General features: G+C 32.7%; 4 protein-coding genes across 10 annotated transcripts; 2 read left to right on the top strand and 2 right to left on the bottom strand.

Moving 5' to 3' along the window:
- Nucleotides 1-318: 318 nt before the first annotated feature.
- On the top strand, nt 319-4,581 carry LOC113849215 (probable polygalacturonase). 2 transcript variants are annotated; one of them, XM_027478953.1, is made up of 6 exons: nt 319-370; nt 556-891; nt 2,221-2,341; nt 2,921-3,095; nt 3,239-3,309; nt 3,815-4,581. In XM_027478953.1, the coding sequence occupies exons 1-6, from the start codon at nt 341-343 to the stop codon at nt 4,522-4,524; spliced, it is 1,443 nt and encodes a 480-aa protein (XP_027334754.1). In that variant the 5' UTR covers nt 319-340; the 3' UTR covers nt 4,525-4,581. The 2 variants fall into 2 exon arrangements, with proteins under 2 accessions (XP_027334754.1, XP_027334755.1); XM_027478954.1 differs by having other exon boundaries at nt 341-379; nt 559-891.
- A 189-nt stretch (nt 4,582-4,770) lies between these two features.
- Nucleotides 4,771-16,439, bottom strand: LOC113849218 (mitogen-activated protein kinase homolog MMK2-like). Of its 3 annotated transcripts, XM_027478956.1 has the most exons (9): nt 15,785-16,050; nt 15,433-15,638; nt 14,617-14,756; nt 10,307-10,429; nt 9,295-9,424; nt 8,415-8,552; nt 6,935-7,267; nt 6,173-6,356; nt 4,771-5,390 (listed from the first exon to the last, which is right to left on the bottom strand). In XM_027478956.1, the coding sequence occupies exons 2-9, from the start codon at nt 15,613-15,615 to the stop codon at nt 5,215-5,217; spliced, it is 1,407 nt and encodes a 468-aa protein (XP_027334757.1). In that variant the 5' UTR covers nt 15,616-15,638; nt 15,785-16,050; the 3' UTR covers nt 4,771-5,214. The 3 variants fall into 3 exon arrangements, with proteins under 3 accessions (XP_027334757.1, XP_027334760.1, XP_027334758.1); XM_027478959.1 differs by lacking the exons at nt 4,771-5,390; nt 6,173-6,356; nt 6,935-7,267; ... (2 more) ...; nt 10,307-10,429; nt 15,785-16,050 and adding an exon at nt 16,270-16,439 and having other exon boundaries at nt 14,044-14,756; XM_027478957.1 differs by lacking the exons at nt 4,771-5,390; nt 6,173-6,356; nt 6,935-7,267; ... (1 more) ...; nt 9,295-9,424; nt 10,307-10,429 and having other exon boundaries at nt 14,085-14,756; nt 15,785-16,126.
- A 586-nt stretch (nt 16,440-17,025) lies between these two features.
- On the bottom strand, nt 17,026-20,712 carry LOC113849219 (protein BPS1, chloroplastic-like). 3 transcript variants are annotated; one of them, XM_027478960.1, is made up of 2 exons: nt 20,590-20,712; nt 17,026-18,988 (listed from the first exon to the last, which is right to left on the bottom strand). In XM_027478960.1, the coding sequence occupies exon 2, from the start codon at nt 18,977-18,979 to the stop codon at nt 17,909-17,911; it is 1,071 nt and encodes a 356-aa protein (XP_027334761.1). In that variant the 5' UTR covers nt 18,980-18,988; nt 20,590-20,712; the 3' UTR covers nt 17,026-17,908. The 3 variants fall into 3 exon arrangements, with proteins under 3 accessions (XP_027334761.1, XP_027334763.1, XP_027334762.1); XM_027478962.1 differs by having other exon boundaries at nt 17,026-18,991; nt 20,594-20,703; XM_027478961.1 differs by having other exon boundaries at nt 17,026-19,897; nt 20,594-20,667.
- Nucleotides 20,713-21,766: 1,054 nt separating this feature from the next.
- On the top strand, nt 21,767-24,724 carry LOC113849220 (ribosome biogenesis protein NSA2 homolog). Of its 2 annotated transcripts, XM_027478963.1 has the most exons (9): nt 21,767-21,839; nt 21,935-22,054; nt 22,195-22,262; nt 22,498-22,606; nt 22,690-22,758; nt 23,299-23,356; nt 23,644-23,879; nt 24,061-24,112; nt 24,208-24,672. In XM_027478963.1, the coding sequence occupies exons 1-9, from the start codon at nt 21,837-21,839 to the stop codon at nt 24,273-24,275; spliced, it is 783 nt and encodes a 260-aa protein (XP_027334764.1). In that variant the 5' UTR covers nt 21,767-21,836; the 3' UTR covers nt 24,276-24,672. The 2 variants fall into 2 exon arrangements, with proteins under 2 accessions (XP_027334764.1, XP_027334765.1); XM_027478964.1 differs by lacking the exon at nt 22,195-22,262 and having other exon boundaries at nt 24,208-24,724.
- The last annotated feature ends 746 nt before the right edge of the window (nt 24,725-25,470 follow it).

Here is a 25,470-nt window from a genome sequence, read left to right as displayed (position 1 = left end):
TCATTCTACAGGTATATCACGGCTCCTAGAGATAACTAAAACAATCTTGGACTTGAATATTTTGTGTTTGAGAACGACCAAAAAGGGTATTTAGTATATACTTTTTTCCCCGACTTGGGGACTTTAAAGTGTAGGTTATAGGCATATTTACCAATTTATATATAGAGATTTAATATTCATTTTGATCGCCTATTTTGTTAAACAATACCTAAACATTCACCTTTTAAATTTTGAGAATTCATGAACCTCTTAGCCATAACTAGACTTCCCCTATAAATACTTCACATAGGTTCACTCTTCACATATACCTCAAACAAATACCAAAGTGCTTTTTCTAAGAATGAAGCTCTTGGAGAAAGCTCACATGATGGTACAAATGAGACCCTCTTTCCTCCTCTATCATTCTATCTATTCTAAGTTGCATGGTGGTCTAATATATGCAATTTTTTCTTGAACATACTTTCATTGCTCTAAAACTCCATGACAAGATTGAAGAGCTACATGTATATAAATCATTTCTTCATTTTTTTTCCTAAGGGGTGCTTTGTTTTACAGGTAATTAGATTGTTTTTTGCTCTCTTTTTGGTGACACTGCTGAGTTCAGAGGTAGTTGAGAGCAGAAGAGCCAAAACTGTCACAACTTCCTTTGAGTATAAGGCTATAAATTGCAGAGGTCATAGTGCTTCATTGACAGACTTTGGTGGTGTTGGAGATGGAAAGACATCAAACACTAAGGCCTTTGAGTCTGCAATCAATCACCTGAGTAAGTATGCTTCTGAAGGAGGGGCTCAGTTATATGTTCCTGCAGGGAAATGGCTCACTGGGAGTTTTAGTCTAATCAGCCACTTCACACTTTATCTGAATAAAGATGCTGTTCTCCTTGCTTCTCAGGTATCTCATTTTTGTTCGTTCTTTGATGGCAAAGTAATCACAAATATAGGATTCAAGAATCAAGATCTTGTTAGCATTCAATTTGTAGTTCTGGTTATTCATACCGATGATTATATAACCACAAATTTCAGTTTTTTTTGTGTTCCCTCAGGCAGAATCTACTTATATTAAACCTACATGCCCAAAAAACTTTTCACCTTAAATCAGAACCGTTCATCTTCAGTTATTTTGATTTTTATTAACCATAAACTTTAAATCTTCCACAAGTTTTACTATTCCTTACTTAACGATCATGCATTTGAATTTGAAAGTGGTGTTATTGTTCTTCCATAGCCTTTGACAGTAGTGGAAAAAGAAAATTTATTCTACTGATTGTGGTGTTTGAACTAATGTTGTTGTTTCACCCGTTTGGCCTCATTTGCCCTTTCTAGCACCTTTTTTTGGCAGAATTTGGGGAGAACTATTTCCCATGTCTTACAAAAAGAAAAAACAAACAGTATATTAAGTTATGCTCTATGCTTTCGTTAGTTACGTGGTAAAAAGATTATGAACGGACTTTATTGATGGAAATTATATGTCTTTGGTTTAGAACTCTGGCTAGAATTTCTCAAGTGATTTAAAAAAAAAAAAATATATATATATATATATATATATATATATATATATATATATATAAGGTAGTCTGTTATTTATCACTGTCGTAGACTCATGACTGACTCGTGAAAATGGAAATAGACAATTTTAAAGGGATTCACTTTAGTTACAAATGAGGTAAAATGCCCAATTAATAAAATACAAATGTGTCACAAGGTTCTCCACTTCCTACTTTTACAAGAAAACTAGGCTATCAAAGCAATGCTTTTAAGTGACCCGTGATAGCAATATACAAACTCCTGAGCCTTTGATCCTCTAAAACCTCTTTATAAACGTGTCTAAAGATAATTTGGGTTCCACAGGAAATGAACATTTAGTCCCTAAAATCTGGTCATCCTAACACTTTTGGTCATCACTATTCCTCCAAGAAACTAACTCTGTCAGTGCCATGACGTGGATCACTAAGCTTTTTGTCTTTTGTTCACAGGGTGAATAGTTCCTCATGTGGCACATTTTTTACACACGTGTGACACTAGTAACAAAAGTTTTTCTTTGTATTAATATTAATTAGTCTATAATTTTGTTAACCTCAATTTTTAAAAATTAATATTTATTACTTTTCTATACTTTTAATGTAACAAATAAATTCTGTTTTATAAGTTGTAATTTTTAGTTCTTTATCACTAATGTTTAAGATTGAGCTGAATATTTTTCATTAATATATAATTGTTTTAGGATATTAGTGAGTGGCCTGTGATCAAACCACTCCCATCGTACGGTAGAGGAAGAGATGCAGCAGCTGGAAGGTACACTAGCCTCGTATTTGGAACAAACCTCACTGATGTTATTGTCACAGGTATGGAAAAAGTTGCAGGAGACAATTATCAAACTAGTGGTTAAGGGTTGGTAAACCTTTTCAGCAAACATGTGCTACGCATCAAAAGTTTGAATTCCAATTCCCTAAGTTCACTTACCCTCTGAATATATTCTATTGTGCTTGTCATTACATTTTATGTATTGTTCATTTTAGTCTTGAAATTTTTAATATATTTTATATTCAATGTAATAGCTACTTATTTCAAGAGCAAACTGGATATATATTTATGTGACTAATGATTAATCATTGGTTTCATGACTAATTATTATTCTGCGTCGCTTTTTTGGTCACGTGTTATGATTGCTTAAATGGCAAAATATTCTTTTAAACAAATATGTTAACATTAACCCTTAGAGTTAATATTTATTATAAATGCTTATTTTTAATAAAATTTTATTACTTTTATATGATTAAAATTAGTTTTAAGAATTGACATAATAAAATTGTTTAAAATTTATTGTAAATTTGATGTTGTGTTAAATTATTAACTATGGATTAAATAATTTTATTATTGTTAGTGCTTGTTGATTAATCTTAATATGACGATTGTGGTGACAGGGGACAATGGCACCATAGATGGTCAGGGTGCATTTTGGTGGCAACAATTTCACAAGAAAAAGTTGAAGTACACTCGCCCCTACCTGATTGAATTAATGTTCTCAGACAAAATTCAAATCTCCAATCTAACGCTCCTAAATTCTCCATCATGGAATGTTCATCCTGTTTATAGCAGGTAATCCTACTCTTTCATATGGTCATAATCAAAGTTTTAAAAGCCTTCGAAATTACATTTGACCTTTGTGACACTTGCATTATTACCCCTCTGAAATAATGTTCCATCTTCAAGATTATAACAAAATTTCCAACACTATACAGCAATATTATTGTTAAAGGCATCACCATCATCGCTCCTGTCACATCTCCAAACACTGATGGCATAAATCCAGGTAGACATCTGAATATTATTATTACAACAATATATTAACGTTACAAATTTTTATATACCCTTATATTGATCATCATGAGTAATATTAAAATATTTATATTTGGTTAAGCTTATTTTTTAAAAATAATCACTTTCTTCTTCTTTTAGTTACTTAAAAGATTTTTTTTTTAAAAAATGAGTGATTATTTCTATAGAATTAAGCTGAACCAAACACGTTAGGTATAAGAATATTAAAAAAAAACTAATAGCACATTTTTTATGATTGATATTTTTAAAAATATCAAATCACTTGTCTTATAAATTTATTATTTTTTAAAAATCGATTAATCACATAAAATTTGTTAAAAAGAGCGTAGTATAAGCATTTTTCAAATCATTAATTTTCCTATCCATATATAATTGTGTAATTTAAATTAACCCCTTTTTACTTATAATGCTCTCAGTTGATATATAAATGTATATAAGGGCTGAATAAATTGATACTTTTATCTATTTTGGCATTTTAGATTCTTGCACAAATACCAGAATTGAAGACTGCTACATAGTTTCTGGAGATGATTGTGTGGCAGTGAAAAGTGGGTGGGATGAGTATGGCATAAAATTTGGGTGGCCCACAAAGCAATTAGTGATAAGAAGGTTGACATGCATTTCTCCATACAGTGCAACCATTGCCTTGGGAAGTGAGATGTCAGGTGGAATCCAAGATGTCAGAGCTGAGGACATCACAGCCATCCACACAGAATCAGGTGTCAGAATCAAGACTGCAGTAGGGAGAGGAGGGTATGTGAAGGACATATATGTCAAGAGAATGACCATGCATACCATGAAATGGGCATTTTGGATGACTGGTAACTATGGTTCCCATGCTGATAGCCACTATGATCCTCATGCATTGCCTGACATCACAGGCATCAACTATAGAGATATGGTGGCTGATAATGTGACCATGGCTGCTAGGTTGGAAGGAATCTCCAATGACCCTTTTACAGGAATTTGCATTGCCAATGTCACAATTAGCATGGCAGCAAAGGCCAAGAAACAGCCATGGAGCTGCACTGATATTGAAGGGATCACAAGTGGGGTCACTCCTAAGCCATGCAATTTGTTATCTGATCAGGGGCCAGAGAAAATCAAAGCGTGTGATTTTCCCACCGAGAGTCTACCAATTGATATGTTGGAGCTTAAGAAGTGTACTTACAGGATTAAGCATGCATGAATTTTATAGTAAGATGTTTCATATAGTTATTTATTTAAGGCTAGTCTTTGTCATATTATCAAGAAATCATTGCTCAAGTTGAGAAATGAATTATCGGTCAGATTATAGTAATGAAACATTTTTCTTTTTTCTCTACAAGTTTATGAAATGGCTTGATGTTTCCAAGAGCGTAAGCAATACATTAATCAAACCTTGCTAGTTAAGTTTTGCTGAGAGGACTTGCATATGACTTGAGGAAAAACACAGCAAACATGGAAATTTTATAAACCATGCATACTACCAAACCATTATATTTTATGCCATACAATTGGATCATGTCAGTCCCCACAAATGAGAAGTTTTCTTGTGTATTTTCCTTGGTATAAGGATAGAAAAACTGGCAGAAACAGTTCACTAAACTATGGTGCCCAAGTCTAAAATGAAGGATAATAGTACAAGAAGAAGGGAATTCTTTGATATTCTGCTGAAACCTTAGTGATGCAGCACATCTTCTGATCCATTCCACAGCACATCTCAACAATATGATTATGGAGACTGAAATGAAAGAAAGCTCACAACCTCAGTGAATCTCAGAATCTCAAACATGTTGCATATCCTGTTGTGAGCTGCAACTTGCCAAGCAGTATTGTAACATGTATATAACTTGGTCATCAAATATTTCACTAGCATATACACAGTAAATACAAAAGCTCAGTAAACTGGTGGATCAGGATTGAACTTCACAGATTCTCTCCAGATGAGCTCCTTGATATCTTCTTCAGTGAACGATGGTTGCTCAAAGTCAAAACTGAAAGGTCTGGTGCAAACAGGCTCCTCATTGATATCATGAAGAGGTGCCATGTATGCGTGGCACAATGCCTCATCAACTGATAAGAATTATGAAGTAGGGTACAATTATTCAAAATACAGAGAGAATCTCGTTATTCATATAACACTACTGGGTATATATATTGTCAAGAAACATGAGAAGAGTTTAGAGCATCAATGAATAAAAAAAACTAGATGGAATACACAAGTTATTATACAGAGAGATTCAATTTGGGTAAACTTCTAGAAAAATCTTTATTAGTGAAATAAATTAAATAATTTTTTTTTTCATAAGTTAAAAACAACTCATTTCCTTAAATTTTAAAAAATTTTAATGAAAGAACTTCGTAAAAAATAAAGATGCATAAGTTGTTACTAATTCATGAGAATTTTATTCATTTTTATACTTTTTTTTTTTTGCCAATAAATATTTCTTTAGAAGTTTACCTAAACTGTGCCAAAATGACCTAGTGTAAAAGGTTCAAGACAGTATCAAGTATACAAATTTTCACCAGAAACGAGCATAGGGTCCACTTAAACCAAAAACAAACTTCTAATTGATGTCGTTGTTCTAAACTAAAAAAGCATTGGAAGTCAGCAAACACTGCAAATATTTACAAGGGTGGCTTCAAAACAAAATTAGAACAAATTCTAACAAAGATATAATTGGTACCCTCAGATTTTAATTGTCTTTTCCTGTTCCTATGGTACTTGTTGGTGCTAATGTTGTCACAGCTTGGACTTTCACATCAATAGATGTCCCCATATCATTTCGAGTCATATACAACTTCAGCAGCAATAGATTCAACAAATTGGAAAAGTGTTTTGCAATCAATTTTACCTGTAATACGCCTGTTTGGATCAAAGATAAGCATCTTCTCTAGCAAATCAATAGCACCAGGAGACATGTTGGGGAATCTAGCAGAAAAGTTTTGCTTTGGATTTTGTGGAAGCTGTTTTACATATCTTCGAGCATTATCACTTCGTAGAAATCCGAGGCTGGCATCATCGGGTGAACCTATCAGCTTTTCAAAAGAAAGGAAAATTGTCATTCTAGTGTTCATTTAAATCAGAGAGAGATCTGAAAAGAATCAAAGCATGGGAATTATCATTCTACAAGAAACCATATAATCTAAATCTCCTATTGCAAATGTGTTGGCAGTAAACTGAAAAACATTGACTTATTTAAGTATTCTAAATTTACTCAACTTTCATTTCTCATGTATATTGTTTCCTTATGCTCCCAAAAAAACAGAAACCAAGGGAACAAAGGTTATGTAAGATCAATATATACCATGTCCCATAAATTAAAAACAAGCACTTAAATTATTTTCAACTTCAAAACTGGGATTCTATTTTATATTTTTCCATTTAAACAAAGTGATGCAAGCTATAAAATCCAGAAGACATAAGCTAATGTGAGACCCAACATCTCTCTCTCCTGAATTGTGATCTATTGAACTCTAATTTACAAGTAGATCCAACATCCAGATTAAAAAGGGAGGAAAGAAATGCAAAGAACATAATCAGTCTCAGTAGATTTTTATGTCAGCAATTCAAGAGCCTGTAGCAGAAAGTCCCATTTAAGATATCAAACTAATACCTCTGTGACCAGTCTCAACTGATGAACATAATCTTTGCCAGGAAAGAGGGGTTGTCTTGTTATGATTTCACCAAGTATGCATCCAACAGACCATATGTCAATGGCTGCTGTATATTCTGAACAATTAAGAAGCAACTCGGGAGCTCGATACCATCGAGTAACCACATACTCAGTCATAAAATCAGTTTCAGATGTAGTTCTAGCAAGACCAAAGTCTGCAATCTTAAGGTCACAATTGGCATTCAATAACAAATTGCTAGGCTTTAGGTCACGGTGCAAAACATTTGCTGAATGCACATATTTGAGCCCTCGTAACAACTGATACATAAAATACTGAAAAATAAAAAGAAAAAGATCTTATAAATGGCCGTAAGACAGAAAGTATATGAATTATGCTATAGTGTCTGAAGCCCTGGAGACTGCATGGAGTCCACACAGTGCAATGGATGATGTGGGCCCCACAAGTGAGGTAGGAGACTTATGCCCCCTGGTACACAGGCTGAGCTTTGATCTGGTCTCCAAGGTTCCGGGTTCTTAAGGATGTTCCTTAATATAATTACATTTTATATGTTGTTGCACAAAAACCATGAATGTCATATATAAATTAAATTCAAAACAAGCAGAATAAAATTACTAAGTAAAGGCAAAGGCAATTTAGCATATTAAAGCAAGTTGTAAAGCCAATTCACATTGAACATAGTTTCAATTGTTTTTCATACAAGTGAACAAAATTATAATCATTCTTATATTATACTTTCACATAATCATAGAACCAACAGAGAACAAAATGCCATCCCAAATATCAATACTGATGAAAACCAAAGAAAAATCTATCTAATGATTGAAGTTTATTCATGGTGTAACAGGAATCAAGACCAGAAAAAAGGTTGAATAAGGGGGGGAATTTTCTGGAAATAATAGCTCAAATAAAAGTTAATAAACAGCCTACACTTTAGAGTGTGGCTACCTAATAAAGTTTATATGCAAAGAGAAAAAAAGAGTAATCCAGTAAACCAATGTTCAGACCAAAAATGATTATTCAAATCCAGACCGAAAGAAGATACGTATCCTCGTAGTGACTAGTGGCAGGAGTTCATGTCTTAATTCAAGTTTAAAACATCCTGAAACAAATTTATTTTCACCATTGACATGATTTTGTAAGTAATACTATGCAAAAAGTAAAAGCAATCCCATTACATTATTGTTTCTGTCACAACATTGCACAACTGTAAATAAAACACTGTATAAGTTCAACGGGGAAATGTGAAAGTGGGCAGGCCCAATCAAACTCGGATGGGCCCATGACGTGTGTACAGCATTGTACACTGACCACAAAGATAAATGTTAAGTAAATCTACTCAATCACTTCAATTTCTATTTATCTTAAGTTTCTGCAACAATACAACCAAAGGAGACAATGTTAATAAAGCCATTAGCTATTTATTCTTTCAACTGGGCAGGTTAAATATCATATACTAACCCGACAATGATCATCAGTCAATGGTTGATTGGATCGTATTATTTGATGCAGATCTGTGTCCATTAATTCAGAAACCATGTACACATCATTGAAGTTTTCCTTCTGTGGAGGTCGAATAATATCTTTAATAGACATAATCTGCATTGGGAAATAATTGATAAGTAGTCTACTTTGAAAATGAATGTTGGTGAAATTTTTTTAATTAGAATCAAAATCAAAGGAGGAAAATCCAATCAAGCACCTTTCACAAATTAAAGAGAAAATATAGCTAGAGACTGAAGTATTTTCTAAAACTACCATCAGAAGATTTTACCACAATTCAACTATCACGAGGGAAACTTGTCATACAAAAGCAAATCACAATCTGCATTTAAGCATAAGCAAAACATTTGAATAAAATTTGACCATTGACATCAAGAAAATCCAACTCAAGCACAAAATGATATGCTTCAAGATCTAATTTACTTCATTCAAAAACATGTTTGACTGTGCTAAATTGAGATTGTAAAAATATGAAGATCAGACATATTCCATTGACAAGAGTGCTTAGCTTGTTAAATTTCGACAGAGCACAAATCTACAGATCAAGAGAAGATAAATTTCAGTCAGGTATGATAAATAAGTGACAAAAAGTCATAATTGTGCATCATGCAACAGGATGCTGCACTGTGTTGTTTGTTCAGTAAGCAAAATTAAACGACACAGATCAAAGCTTTTACAGATGTAACAGAAACTGGGGGAAGAAACAGAATAAAATAAAGGAAGGAAACAATAGTAGGACAAAATGGAAAATTCAAACAGCAACAGATGAAAATAAACAATAACATTGAGGGAAACAGGGTGTAGATGTCAGAGACAAGTACAAAAGTATCAAAATTACATTTTCATGATCCATGTGCCGAAGAAGCTTAATTTCTCGTAAGGTCCTTTTGGCATCTATTCTGTTGTCAAATGCATTGCCAACCTTCTTAATGGCAACTTCCTCACCTGTCTCTGCATTTACAGCAGCACTGAAGAAAATGAAAAATTAATATTATTCCTCACATCATTGATAAAAGAAAATCTATGCCACATGGATGATAAAAGTGAAATTCTTGTCAGACCCTAAATTTGAATAAGCCATCCACAACATATACATTGTACTCTAAAATACCAAAAACTGTGCTAATAACAGTATCAGCATCACTGAGCACGCAGATATACCAGAAGAATGATCCATCTCATTTCCCACTTTGACTCAAGCAGAACCGTAGTATCAATACATCTAATTAGACAACAGAACCAAAATTGGAAGAGATATGAAAGCCTCTGACACTTGACTGGCATTTTAAGATCTATAACAAGATTATCTTAGGCGTAAAAATGATTCAGCTCATGAGTCCCACCAAGACACGGCAAAATTCGCATCATATATCTTAAAAGCAACGAAGATAGAATGCAATACAACAGTTTGAGGCTTTGAGCTCAAAATTGGTCTTCCTCCTCATCACATCAAAATAACCAATTCAATCCTCATTAACTAAACAAAACACCTACTTGATTAAACAAAAAAGGGACAAAATTTTAAAATAAACAATAGTCAATCACAAATGAAGCAACAACTCCTCTTCAATTTAAATCTAAATTAACAAAAATAAAATAAAATGGGCTTGATTAGTAGCAAAAAAAAGAAAAAGAAAAAACTAGTCCTTGCTCTTAACTCAGGTAATCCAAAAACAGATGATGAAAGTACAACATAGCTCAAAGCAAACAACCCTTTACACAAAAAGCAACAAAAAATATAACAAATGTTAATGAATTCAACAAAAAAATAATAATAAGAAAATAAAAATAAAAAAACCAATACAACCCCCCCCCCCCCCAAAAAAAAAGGGGGGGACTTTTTTGCTTACCAAACAATACCATAAGCGCCTCTACCCACAGGGCGAATAGGAGGGACATACTTTCTTGAAACCTCAAAGAGATTACCATAGATATTGTATTGAATGTAGCGTCCACCATGAGTGGGTACCCCTCTGATGTTGTTATGCTCACCTGACTCAACAGAAGACATGTCTTGTGTCCACAACCTCTTCTCAATTCAAAACCAAAAATGGGAAGAAAACGAAGAAGACGACCCAATATAGAAAGGGTGATTCAAAGTACAAAAGGAGCAAACTTTAAGGGTTCTGACATTTCATTTTGTAGAGAGAGAGAGAGAGAGTAAGAGAGAGAAGGGTATGCATGAGTATGAGGCTTTTCCAGTGGACACGCTTGTGTGAACCCGTGAACAAATTGACCTTTCTTTCTCAGTTCTCTTTTTCAACAACGGTGGTGTGCTGTCTGTGATTTTCCACTTCCAATGGTTTCTTCACCATTATTATTATTATTATTTTCTATCTATTTAAACGATTCTTTTTAATTTCTGTTTTGCTCTTGCTTTATCGAAAATAATAGCTACATGCATTTTCTTTTCCGGGCAAATAGCAATGTGCTTATATATAATTGGTAAATAATGACTATTATGTGATAAATAGAGTTATTAATCAGCAAAAATTGTATAAGAAACACCGTTTTGGAGTTACCACATTTCCATATATTGAACTAAAAGAACCTGTCCTGATCAAAGTCACTCGAAAAAGTCTTGAGGATTAGTGATAACAGACTCAAATTCCAAGTCCTCGTCAACATAGTGCAACTGGAATTGGTTGAGTCTTAATTTTATAGGTTCTGTTGACCTGCCTCAAAGATATTAGTTAAAAATTAATAAATAGTAAATCTTTATAAAAAAAAACTATATTAAAATACATAGAAAATTACAAAAATAATATATTGTATATTCTTAATAAAAAATATTTTTAATTTCTTAAAAAATATTTTTCATTTTTGTATTAACTAGTGATTTTATAACAGCCATTCTTATTTACAAGGTTAGGCAAAAGAAAAGAATTTTCTTTGCACGACTACTATTAAAATAAAATATTTTTTAAAATAAAAATTACAAATATTATATAATTATTTTAAAATTTAATAAACTATATACATTTAAAACATAAATATTTAAATTATCAATAATATACACATTATTTTATTAAATATGAATAAATTAAAGAGAAATAATTTCTACCAAATGATTAAATTATTTTTATAAATTATTAAATTACAAAAACTTTAAAATTAAATTTTTAAATTAAGATTCAATTAAACAAATAAATCAACTAAATGTAGAACAAAATACACGATATAACGAGGAAACAAGCTAACTCTTAAGATGCTCTATTTTATTATAGCTTTTCGTAAAATATACAATTATTATCAAATTAAAATGATTTTTAAATTAAAAAAATTAAAAGTATATTGTATATTTTAAAATTTTATAAATTAAAAAAGAGAAAATATATTTTATATATTAAAATAAATTAAATAGATAATATTTCATTTTAAATAATAATTTATTATATATAATTAAATGTAAAAAGTTAATAAATTTATATACTCAGTTTAAAGAATAAAATATACATTTAATGTAAATAAAGAGAAATGATATATTTTATTTAACAAGAATAATATGATAGTACGTGAAAAAAAAAGTGAATTAACAAATACCTTACTTTTTATACATGCATATATACATATACGTATACATTCATGTATACATATAATATTTCGGTCAATGTGCATTTTGCCTTGTCAAAATCTGTGTGTTTTCTTATGTTATTTAGTCAGTCTTCGTTTCTTTCTTAGTCTTTTGCTTTCATCTTCCTTCATTCCATCTTTGGCCATTGAATTTGAAAACGAATAGAAACATCCCAGATTGTGGTCCAAAAATACATGCAAACAAATTCCAGCAGACATGCCTCGGAAATATAGCCAGTCCTCATATTCTTTAGTCAAGCTCTTTTGATACTCTCGATGCATGCCCAGTCAAATTGGCAGTATCATTCACTCCATGATTAGTATTATTGTAAAGAATTTAATGTAAAATCTAACAATGATATGCTAACAGTAGTGAAAAGAAATTACTCCATGATACTGTAAAAACTTAAATATATTCTTTATCTCTATATTTAAGTAAGATTTTGGTTCTAATTTTTTATTTAATATTTATCTAACACTTTTGATTATGAATGATGATGTGACTAATTAATAAATTATATCATGTATTACTTCCTCTTTTCTTTTCTTTTTTAATGAAACTACATCAATAAAAGGAACCATTAGTAATGAATTTAAAAATCTTGAAAATTAAAACAAAAAATTAATCAAAATTAAAATCTGGCAAAAATTTAAGATACAAAAACATATTCAAGTCCACTGTAAATTATGGAATAATACCTTTACACATGCCACAGGAGCACAATCCTTTGTAATCTTTAAATTTTACAAAAAAAATTGCAACTTAAAAATTTGAAAAAGATTAGTTTTCCTTACTTTGGTTCATATCTTTTCTTTACGAAAGAAAAGCAATATGCAAACAGAGTTTGTTAGCGTAATCCTTTTTACCCCCTAATCCCTTTAATTGTTAGCAAAATTATAGTAACACATAATAAAATTTGAAAAATAGCATCTGAATAATTTTTCTAAAACCAGTAAAACCACACAAGCTACAATTGTTGGAAATTATAAATTCACAAGTCAGCGCAAAACAGATCTTATAGAATGGCTTAGAACGGAGGATAATGGAAAAAGGTTACAGAATCAAGGGAGCAGACTGATTTGACAAGTCAATCGACATGTCAATCTAACACAAAATAAGAACCTTCATCTGTTTCTATCTAAAATGATGTAATATACAGAGCAGATAAGGTTCCGTTGATCAGAGAAGCATGAATCAGAATTTTGCATGATATAACCCACTATCCAGTTTTGTTTTCTAAAAATTCTTGCATTTACTGAATCATGAAATGCTCAACACATCCAATCCCACCTGCATGATATATCAATATTACAGTTGGAATAGTGTGAGCAAAATCATAAGCTATAAGCAGTTCCTGCTTCCTACAATATCTGAAGCTTTTCAAGAGTCCTATGAAATTTAGGATCTAAGCATCATTGGCAGTTTGCCATTAACCCACAAAACGAACATGCAAGCAAACTGTGGATAAGTAAACCAACGGTGTACATCAAAAAGAGTGCTTGACTATTTCAATGTCAAACAGTATACACACAATCAGGTTTTCATTAGCATAAACCCATCAGATGCTCTTCATGATCCCAAATTCAGGCATTAAATAAATTGCAGTTAAGTTCAACATCAGAAACTTGCAACATTTTTCATCCAGTAACAAAAAAATAATTTCCCCAAATAATCATTAAAAATTTTACACTGCATTGCATATACCATTTGGGTTAGTTTGGGGTTAAGGTTTGAAAATTTTGAAACAATAGGTTCAGAATATTAAGAAATATGTAATTCGATAGGAAGTTTGGATACAGTTCAACAAATTGCATTTGTAAATCAGTTCGGGTTACTGAACTGTGTTGAAAACAATGGTTCAGTTATTAAATTGATTTTTGAGTTCGGTTATTTGAGGTTTAATTCGGCATGGTTTACAGCAACATTTGGTTCACAAGTTTTTACACACCCCTAGCAATCCAGTAGTCACAATCATACGGATTGAAGAATAACTATAGCACAGAAGGAGGGTGAAACTAAATAACAGAATAAATTGAAAAAATTGAACATGTGATTGTAAGTCTATTTTAATGATCATGGTATACAAGTCATTAATATAATCCAACCTTCACAAAGCTAGTTGACTATCAGAATCAAAGCTTGTACACTGGATTTTATTCCAAAATTTTGATTGCAAAACCCTAGCTTGCTGCTATAAAAACTAAATACAATTTATCAGATCTGAATACATACAGTTAAGGAACAGAAGGGGCAAGAACAATTTGCAATTTTTTGCGAACATCTTCCAAGTCTTCATGAAAATGACGCTCATAATAAATACACATAAGATCAGTGCACTGCATGCCAGCACGAATGGCCCAGGGAAAATAGTGCTGATAAAATAAATTTCTCTGCTTTTTGTTGAATCTTGCTGTGCCCCCTATGACTGACAGGAGGCACATAGGAAGGTGCATCTGCTCAAACTCTATTACCTTCAGTGCTGACTCCCCAATTAAGCTAGTAGGAAGGTCGAAAAGGGTATGCCAGAAGTCATGCACTTCACGAGCCCGCATGGCCACATAGGCCAGTTCATCCGTGTCCATGAACCGCACAGGAGGTCGATCATCTGGTGAAAAATTCCTGGATCCCATAAATCTTGCATAGGCGGCACCAAATGTGTTTGCTGGAAGGTCCCAAGCATGTCCTACATTTGCAGATAAAACGCGAGGGCGCTCCAAGAGTACTGCCTATTAAACAGGATTATGAAAACAAACGTATTGGTCTCTGACAAATAACAGTATGTCCAGATAGGCAGAGTAAGAAAGTCCACTATTTCAGTCACACCAATAAGTATCATTTCTTAGAAACAATTATAATATTTATCTAAGTCTCTAAGGGTGTGTTTGGTTTTGTATTGCAGAGGTATTTTGCTTCAAAAGTTGTGATGTGTTGTTTGGCAATGAAAACTTTATACTTTAAATTCCTTAACCAGTGCCTCTAGAACACTGATTAGCAAGACCCATATTTTAATTACTATTCTAACAATACCAATAAGAAATGGTCATATCTTTTTGAGTAATTAATTGCACATCTAAACTAATTTTTTATTAACACTCTCAAAATGTCCAAATCATTGTTCAAATAAATGTTTTCAAACATAAATCATTTTATTCAAACCCACTTCGAGCCAGAATCAATTTGGTAAAATTAAGTTTGCAAACTCAAATCCAAACACACACTTTAGGCCAAAGAACAAAGGACTTAACCATTATTGTGATTTGCCACAGCATCCACAAAAAAAGTGAATTTAAAATGAATGAAGGGCACTCAATTCATCAACCACAACATGGGCAACAAGGAGAACATTCATATCAACCAAAAATGAAGAATGAAAGAACAAAATACAATTGACACAATACCCACCCTCCCTTCAGGGGAACTCTTCATCTTCTGAAGAACTCTCTCAAAAGCAGGCTTTCCAGTTGTCTCCCCAAGAGCCGCTATCAAATCCGCTCTTCGTGGGTCCAACAATGCCCCCACCGCCGAACCCACCGCCACAGCCGCCTGCTGCCATGTCTTCAGCCGGATTCTACCACCTTCTATCATTGCAACTAACTACCCCTGCCAATCTGAAATAACACATTATTATTTTTCAGAAAGCCAAAGTTCAACAATTTAGATTCAACTAGGTAAACAAAATGAGACTGCAATCAACGGGAAGGGAAAGCAATTAAATGTGTGTGTAATTGAAGATCTTGAAGCCCTAGGGAATCACCATTTCAATGGAGAAGTGCTTATTGCAACCCACCAAGCACGACCAGTTTTTGGTCTTGCCTAATTATAAACATTAACGATACAGAGGAAAATGAGGAACCAAAAACTTTGATAAGAAATAATAGGAACCTTAAAAACTACAAAACTTCCAACAACAACAGCGAATTATCAACCACGCAAGTTTAAAAGAATTTACCGACAAAAAAATTTTGTCAAATTATCCGAACCTCATCGAGCACTTTTAGCGTTAGATTGTGGAACTAGAAACCAATCAAGTCAAACAAAATTACGGATTTATCAGATTTCAGCGTTTATATACTCAAACGAATGGCTTAAACGTTGATGTTAATGCAAAACCAAACACAGGCTAATTGAAAAAAAAGACTCAGAAAAAAGAAAAGTAAAACCCTAATTATAGTTAATTTGCCAAAACAATTATGACTTTTTACTTGCAAAGGAAAAGAAGCAGAGAATGAAAGATGTTACCTGAAAGTAAGAATCAAAGAGAGGGGAATCACTAAAAACTCTCTTCCCTGATTTTACCGTCAAGGGAGGACGCGTGGAGTTCATGCTAACGGACCACGGTTACCACTATTCTCTCTCTCTCTCTCTCTCTCTCTCCCTCTCTCTCCCTCTGTCTTATTTTCTTTTACACCAAGAAACTTTCATTTTTCTGATGTATTAATTTAAGAACGTTATTTTTACTATTTTGTTATAATCGGTCTTTATTGTTGTTGAATTTAAATAGTTAATAATATTTTGTTATTAAAATATAAAAAATATTAACTATTTTTAATCTAGTAAATATTTTTAATAAATTAATATTTTGGATTTTCATTTCGCACTGAATCAATGCTTTTTTTTTTCAAGTTTAATTTCTTTCCCTTATCATTTATAACGTCAATTTCTATTTTAAGAACTGAATTTAAATATCTAAAATAATATATTTTTAATTAAAAATTTATATTTATTACATCAAAGATAAAAAAAAATAATTTTTATAAAACTTATTATTATTGTAACAAAACCGTTTTATAATAAAAATAGCAGTATATGTTCTATGAATTAGTATCCGTTTAAAATTTATGATTATATTTTCTAGTTACATTATATTTCAAAATTAACTTACGTCACCTTGTTTTAAAGCAATTTTATTGATAAAAGTGTCTCTTTTCTCAAGGTTAGTATAAACGAGACAAAAATTGAATGATTTTATACATTTCTTTTTCTTTTTCCACTTGTTCCCTTAAGAAATTGCCGTTTATTGAAGCAACCGTTCTAACGTGTCAATCTCTCTATTGAAGAAATTAATATAAGAAATTGAGTTAAAGTTGCTCTTAGATCTTGAATGGGTTAATGCTACTCTTACGGCAACATGTCTTTTTAATCCGTGATATTTAGAGGAACGTCTGGACACAAAATCCAATTGTATCTTGAATGAAAATGTCTTGGATAAAATATATTTATGAAAAACTAGAAAGGAAAAAAAACCCTGATATTTGTAGGATTCAATTCAAACGTTAAAAACTTTAATATAGAAAAGGAATTTAATATCGTCTGATTAAACGGAGGAGAAAATCGCACGTTTAAAATTTTCAAGGAGTAAAATGTACGAGATAAAGTTTCAAGAAAACTAAACTTAAGCTTATTATTAAATAAGAAATATACTGATAATTAGTCATTTAATTAATGATGAAATTTCACAGACGGTAACTTGAACTGAAGTTCAGAAAATATAGCATATGTTGACACAGATAAATATGCGTACTTCATATGTTCGGCTTAGAATTGGACGATAAACACATACCATATATCCAACCAATAAAACAAAGTACGAGCTTAATCTAAATCACATATTTATCAGAAGTGTAATATCAAATGATAGATACTCGAGGTATGATACCACCTTGCAAGTGAACAAACTTCTGTAGGCACAATAAAACTTTTCATATATTTTTAATTGTTTGACATTATACATAACAACCCACTCCCACATATACATTTCAGCTCAATAATACTATCACATACCCTGAAAATATAGGAAACCAACTAAGACTGAATACTAATAATACTACAACAGAAAAACCCCACAACCCATCACTATCTACCAGTTAGGCTATTGAAATCAGTGGACTATTTGCTGTTGCTGACCTATGTTACGGCCTGGGACACGATCATTTACAGATTTATCAAACCTCACGGAGGTCAGCAAAGTATCACGACTAGTCAGAACGGCTTGAAAAAATCCATCCACTCCCTTAGCAAGAAGATCTATTCCTTGTGAAAGCTTCTCTGCAGCTCTACTTAATTCCTCAACAATCTTCACAAGCGATTCTTTCTCAACGTTATCTACACCACCCTGGATAGTAGGATATAATTCCTTAACAGAGGTATCAACTGTTTCCAATTCATTCAATACAGTAAATTTGCCACCGGAAAATCTAACTCTAATTTCCTCATTTACAAGATTCTGTAAAGTTCTAAAAGCCGGAGCCCATGAATACATGTCAGCCACATTCAAATCCAACAACTTCTTCGGAGAGCCAGAGAATGCCGCAACAAACACACTGCAAATAAATACAGTCTCTACTTTGACTCCATACATAGCTTGCATGAAAACCTTACCTTTGGCAGAATTTTTAACCTTGGGAAGATCAAGTGATCCCACAAGATTATCTAAAATGGAGCTACATTTCTCAATTCTAGGATTCCTTGAACTAACTTGTTGTCCCCAATCATTAAGTAATGAACATGCCCGAGAAAACTGTTTTGAAGAGGCAGATTCTAAATTATGCAGTGCACACTTGAGAGGAAGATTACCCTGATTCAGACGTGAAAGCTCAGAGCTAAATGCATTGCAAATATCCAGCAAATTTGCACTTATCTCCAAGTACACATCAATCCATTTGTCATCCCAATCACTTACAGGAAGCTCAAGCTCTGTTATAAGGTTTCGTATGTCATTATGTGTTTCACAAAGTGACTTCATAGCCAAAGTCATCCAAGACAAGTTGAGGATTTCATCCTTGCTTTTGGGCACAAGCCTTTTCAGCCTCTCTGCCAATCTTGCCTCAAAAGCTTGCAATACAGCAAGAAGTTGTGAAGACATGCGAGAGCCTTTGGGTGATATCATCCGAAAAGGATTTCCAAAAGGGAAGAAAGATCGGGGTGGGTGTGGATCTGGTGAACGGCTCATTTTAATGTTCAACTATGACAAAGCAAAGATCAGAAATACAGATAAGTTAAAATTATAAATCTAGGTGATGGAAAAGAGATAATATTTGTGCAAACAGAACAAATATGTTGAAAAATCTCAACACACAACAATGCTATATGTTATTTGTGCAATGACATTGCATAATACACACATGCCTTTTGAGGTAAAATTTAACAACTAGAAACACCATTTTTCCCCTTAACCCATCTGTTTCTTTCAAAATTATTATAAACATCAAGCTGCCTTTCATCATTCAAGCTGTTACAATGTACAGGATCCTTTGAACTAATTAATCTTAAACGGCCTCAGAATGATAGTAAATCAAGGTAAAGTCTAAAGTTCACAATCATTAAAGAAACACTAAAAATGCAAACTAGGACTGGGCACAAAAAAAAACTGTAAGAACTGAACTGAACCAAACCTTAAAATAATCAAACTTCTAGAAACCAGTTTTATCAAATCCAGATTATAAACTACAAATAAAAACCGTTATTACTTAATGAAAATGGTTCGGTGGACCAATATTGAACCAAACTAAACAATGGGTTCCTACTTCCTAGAAGCCACGTTTAGCAAGACATGGGATCATCACTCATCACTTCTCAGATCAAAGGTGAAACTAACTTTGTTGATTAATAACCACTTTCAGCTGTTGAGACCAATGGTCTCACCATCTTCATCACCACAATATTCTACTTGTTCTACCTTCCACTTACAGTATCACCCATTGAAAGTTTGAGGCAGTGTAGGTTCCTACTTCCTCCACTTGCTTTTAACTGTTGAACATGCTATCTTCCAGTTTGAACCACAAGAAACTGGTTCACCGAACCAAATGCCAGTTTAAGGTGGTTCCACTTCATTCTATAAGATGGAAACTCCAATTTCACAGTTTGGTTTCTGAAACCACAATCTCAATCAGTTCAATTCAATTCAGTTTGGTTCTTTTTAAAGGCTCTAACCGTGCAGTCCTAATGAAAAACCCATAAAGATATTAGAAATTAACAGCTAACTAACTAAATTTTCCCTTGAAAAAAAACTAATATTAAATTTTAGTCCATGAGGTTCCACCAAGGAACCAAAACTTTTATCATGAAATTAGAGAAATCCATCAGAAAAATAAAAAATATTGGGACCAAAACCTGAACGAGGAAAACTATAGCGAATAAAATATATCTTAAATAAATAAACAAAACATGAAATACGAAAAATAAAAACAAGATCCATAATTAAAAAAAATCCTCCTTCCAGCCTTCAATCTTTACATTAACATGTACAGATCTAACATCAAAACCTATAAAACTCCAAACAAGAACAGGCAAATTCAAGAAGCAAATTACTGACCACGCAAGTCTCCAAAAAAAAAAATCATCGAAAGAAAAAAAAAAGTCAAACCATATAAATCTCATCAAAGACGTTTAGATCGTCGAACTAGATACCAATAAAACCGAAGAAAATAACCGATTAGCAAATTAATTCACAAAAGACACAAATAAATATGAAAAAACCTAATTCAAGTTACTTTCCAGAAACAGAAATCAATAGTTTCTTATATTCTTTTGCAGAAATCGAAGAACAAGAAGGAAAGGATGTTACCTGAAAGAAGAATCAAAGAGAGGATAAAAGTTTCAGAGAGATGCTACAGCCGACAGAATTTTCGTCTCTTTGGAGGGTTCAGACTTTGGGTTGGGTGAAGTTCTTATTTTGTGGTTGATGAGGAGGATGACTGATAAATCTACTATGCTAGCCTGATTTTTCCGTCAAGGTAGACACGTGGGGCTATATTATTGGCCCGTCATGTTATTGGATACCTCTACTCGTTAATAAAGTAACAGCTCGCTACCGAGAAACTTCTATTTTCTAATTTATTAATTTCAGACAATTGTTTTATTATACGCGTGATTTTTTGCAATTTTTTTTGCCATCGATTCATACCAATTCAATGTTACTGTTTCCCCACCCAAAATAAAAAATAAAAAATCAACGTTATTCTAATGTTTTTACTGCACGTTCGGTTTCCATCTATTGTGAATACAATGTCAATTCCTAGTTTTTTTTTTTTAATAAAAGAAAGTTAATTTCTGATAGAAGTAGTTATAAATCAAATTCAATCTAATAAATTATAAAAAAAAAAACTAAAATACAAATAAGTCCAAAAAATTAAATGACATGATTAATTATTTTAAAAATGCGTGTTCTAGTATCTATTTAAATTTACACAAAGGAAATTATATGCAAATTCAAAGCTTGTATATTACTCCTATGAGTGTAGAATAAAAGTGAATTCAGACCAAAAAAAAAAAAAACGTGAACCCAACATAAATTAAAGTTTCATGTTTTGTTAATACACGTATTTTACCCTCTGAATCAAACGTGTGATTCACAATTTTGAAAACAAATATTTTACCTTTAAACTTTGTTTAAGTTCAGTAATGATTTAATTATTTGTTTGTTAACGAGTAATAAAAGGGTGGCGGTGACTGTTGACCGTTTGACCTAGTTGTCAGCACTGGATCAGATCGAACGGTTGTTACGAATTAGAAGACCATACGCGTTCTTAGATCATGAAACGTCAGCAATATGGGACCACCCACCCTCATGCAAGTTGCGAATTTTCAACCACACGGTGTTTTTCTTTTTTCTTTTGGGTAAACGGTGTTTAGTTTACCCAAAATGTGATTATTAGGACACAAAAGGCCCAATTATTAAGAGGCCCAATTGTAAGCCCAACTTTTATGATATATCCGTTTCAACCCAACTCAGCAACTCACCGCCCAGGAACTCGTAAACCTCTTCTCTGTTCGTTGAACGTTTCTCAAACTGTGTCGCCGGCGTAACCATGGTTCGTTCTTCAACTTCGGTTGAAGCTTCTTCGCGTTTTTTCTTTTCTGAATCTCTCGCATGCATTTTTCTTATTCCACTTTTGTGTCATTGTAGCCCCAAGGAGATTACATAGAACGTCATAGAAGAGACTATGGCTACCGCCTCGATCACTTCGAGCGGAAGCGCAAGAAAGAGGCTCGTCAAGTTCACAAACGCTCTGCAATGGCTCAGAAGGTTACAGTGTTTCTCTTCTCTCGTTTTTTTTTTAATTAGAAAATTTTTAATTTAAGTCGCATTTAATTTTACACTGGTTATGTAGTTGTATTGTATGTCGTGATTTTTATTTTATTTTATTTTTAATTTGAGTGGAACAGGCACTTGGTATTAAGGGTAAGATGATTGCGAAGAAAAATTATGCTGAAAAGGCGCAGATGAAGAAGACGTGAGATGTTTTTCCCCTATTTATGTGTCGTGTGTTGATCATTTTTCTCTATTTGTTTTTGTAGTCGCTTAGCTTGTGGCATTTTCGTTTTTGATGTGTTGCATTTTGGGTTTATGCCAAAATAAAATTGTGGTGGTTTGTTAAATTTTTTAGTGGCGCATTTATTCAAGAGTAGTAATTGGCATAGTAGTTGTTAAATTTATGAGATAATGATTTCACTATTGTGTATCAACAGTTTGGCCATGCATGAAGAGTCAACATCTAGGCGCAAGGCTGATGATAATGTTCAAGATGGGGCAGTTCCTGCATATCTTCTGGACCGTGATAACACTACCAGAGCAAAGGCAAGTCTCAGATGAAGAATTGAAAAACAGTTTCGACTCTTGATTCTTTTCTTGTAAGTAACGTGACAAATTTCTATTTTTAGGTTCTTAGTAACACCATTAAGCAAAAGAGGAAGGAGAAGGCTGGGAAATGGGATGTTCCGCTACCTAAGGTGAGATTGCATTTGATGCTTTGAGCATGGATGATGTTAAATGATATCTCTTGAAATATTTTTACCAGCAATCAAAAATACTTGAGCCATGCATGCATAAAGTAAATTTTAGGGTTTAGGGTTTAGGGAAAATCGACCTTTGGAAAGCCTAATCACCCAGTCTCAGTTGACATTGGCTTTAAGCAAACATACAGATGGGAAGATGGAAACCAGGAGCAGATGAAATATACTGTAGATAGTAAGTAAACAGTGCAGACGGTGGTTTGGTTTCAAAATTCAAATTAGTTAATGAAAAATAGGAGAGATAGACATCACTTCAGTGTTGCCCACATTTATAGATGATGAAAAACCACTAATCAATATTCACATGTCAATGTCTTACATAGAAAAGTATAATGAATAGCGGACAGCAGAAGTTCTCAATTGAATAGATATAGGGTCCTATTTCGTGAGTATTTCTTAGAAAGAAAGGACACCCAAGGAGGTGGGGTTGTGCTCCTCTTGAGTTTTACATGCATCTATGTTTTCTTATTTCTCCAGGTACGTCCTGTGGCTGAAGATGAAATGTTCAAAGTGGTTCGATCTGGTAAAAGAAAGAGTAAGTATTGTATATCACCTTCTTGGTCATTTCTTTATCTACCTAAAAACCATGATTGTTTACAATTCCTAGTTCCTGGATTCTTTCCTTGAATAGGTTGAGGATTCATGGTCTTTTGATTTTATTACATGATCAGAGAATTCTCTATCTTGTTTGTGAAGGTGTCTTCCTGTCATTGTTTCTACAATCTAACAATTCAATATAAACATTTTAAGGGCTATTGGCCAGAATGAATAATGATCATTGCTGAAATACATCTTGATAGTATATGGCTCACCATTTTGCAGCCAAGCAATGGAAGAGGATGGTTACCAAAGCTACATTTGTTGGACCTGGTTTTACCAGAAAACCTCCAAAGTATGAGCGTTTCATTCGTCCAACAGGATTGCGGTTCACTAAAGCTCATGTCACTCATCCAGAACTCAAATGCACATTCAATCTAGAACTAATTGGGGTAAAGAAAAACCCTAATGGCCCTATGTACACCTCTCTTGGTGTCATTACCAAGGGAACTATAATTGAGGTATTTATATTCCCACTTCTAATTGATAGTTATTTGTATACTCACAATTCATTGCATCCAAGTTGATCACAACTTGCCGGTTGTATCCCAATGATATGTACTGAGGTATAATGTAAATTTAGTATGACCGGCTAGCTTTCATCAAAATATGTTGTTTATTTCTTTGCTTAATGTAATTCAGGTGAATGTTAGTGAGCTTGGCCTTGTCACACCTGCAGGAAAAGTTGTGTGGGGTAATATTATTCGATACTTGTATTTTGGTTTTATCATCATCAGCTAAATTTTCAACTGAAACTGACACAATGGGTTTCTTTTGCCATGAATGCAGGTAAATATGCTCAGGTTACCAATAACCCAGAAAATGATGGTTGTATAAATGCTGTTTTGCTTGTTTAAGGCCATAGCAAGGATTGGACTTCCAACTTGATTTCAAAAGCGATGGTCAAAGTCCCTCTCCTATGTTTTTTGCGGTCTTATACTGTCACTGTATCCGCCGTCCCCAATGTTCGAAGGAAGTTGCACCACCATCTTTGTCAATATCTGAGATTTTGTCAGGGAAATCAGTGAAGCATTTTTGTTATCAGATTGCAATACTCACTTGTTCTATTCTTATTTAGATAGTCAATGCAAATGATCAGATCTAGCACTTGACATTTGAAGGTACAAGTCAGATAAAGTTATTTGCAGATGCAGCATTTTGGCAGCAAATATTATGTCATATATTGAAAAATTTAATGAAGGACCACTAGCCTAAAGCATGTTTTCTTGAATGTACTTTTTAATGTGAATTGATTTAAAATTTTTATGTCGCAAGAAAGGAAACTTTTGTAAATAATTTTTATATTGATATATCTATTTTATGGTAGGTGAAAGCTCTAGGTAAAAAATTATTAATAGCTACATCACAAAACGATAGGTATCCATAAATGAAATGTAAAAATTATATCTTTGTTTTTAATGTTTAGTAATTTCAAAACTATATCTATTTCTTTTACAACAGTTTTTAGACTTGAATTCATTCAAAGATTTTTAACTTAACTATATTAAAAACTCAAAAGACTGAATTTAAAACTTATTTAAAGTTGTCCAACAATAGTTTTTTTCTTGTTTTGGTCAATCATTCGACAATAGTTGATTGCGATGAAAATATGTTGTAACTTAAAATGAATTTTATCTATAGCGCGAGGGAACCGACCACTAAAGTCACCACTTTACTTACCCCTCCTGACTCGAGGGTTAATCACACAGCTTTAACTATATTTAAAATTAAACATAAATTTTGAATATTCTCACGTTTCAAACATAATTCGTACAAAACTTTAACTAAAAAGATAAAATAAATCATTTTTAAAATTATTTCCTTCTTTATAATAATATAAAATTCATAACTGATTAACTCATTATTAGAAAAACTGCTACTTTTAAGAAAAAAATGTATGCATCATGGTCCAGAACATCGATGGTCCTACATGGATAGGTTTCGGATAAACGATGAAAAATTTGTAAACTATTAAAATAGATATTAAAATAATTTACTTACCAATGTACTATACTCAATATATCACGAGTGATATTTTGGACGAAAACTAAA

This window comes from Abrus precatorius, unplaced genomic scaffold, assembly GCF_003935025.1.
Source record: "Abrus precatorius isolate BTA unplaced genomic scaffold, Abrus_2018 Scaffold9, whole genome shotgun sequence".
Lineage (NCBI taxonomy): Eukaryota > Viridiplantae > Streptophyta > Magnoliopsida > Fabales > Fabaceae > Abrus > Abrus precatorius.
This window is presented reverse-complemented; position numbering and strand designations above follow the sequence as displayed.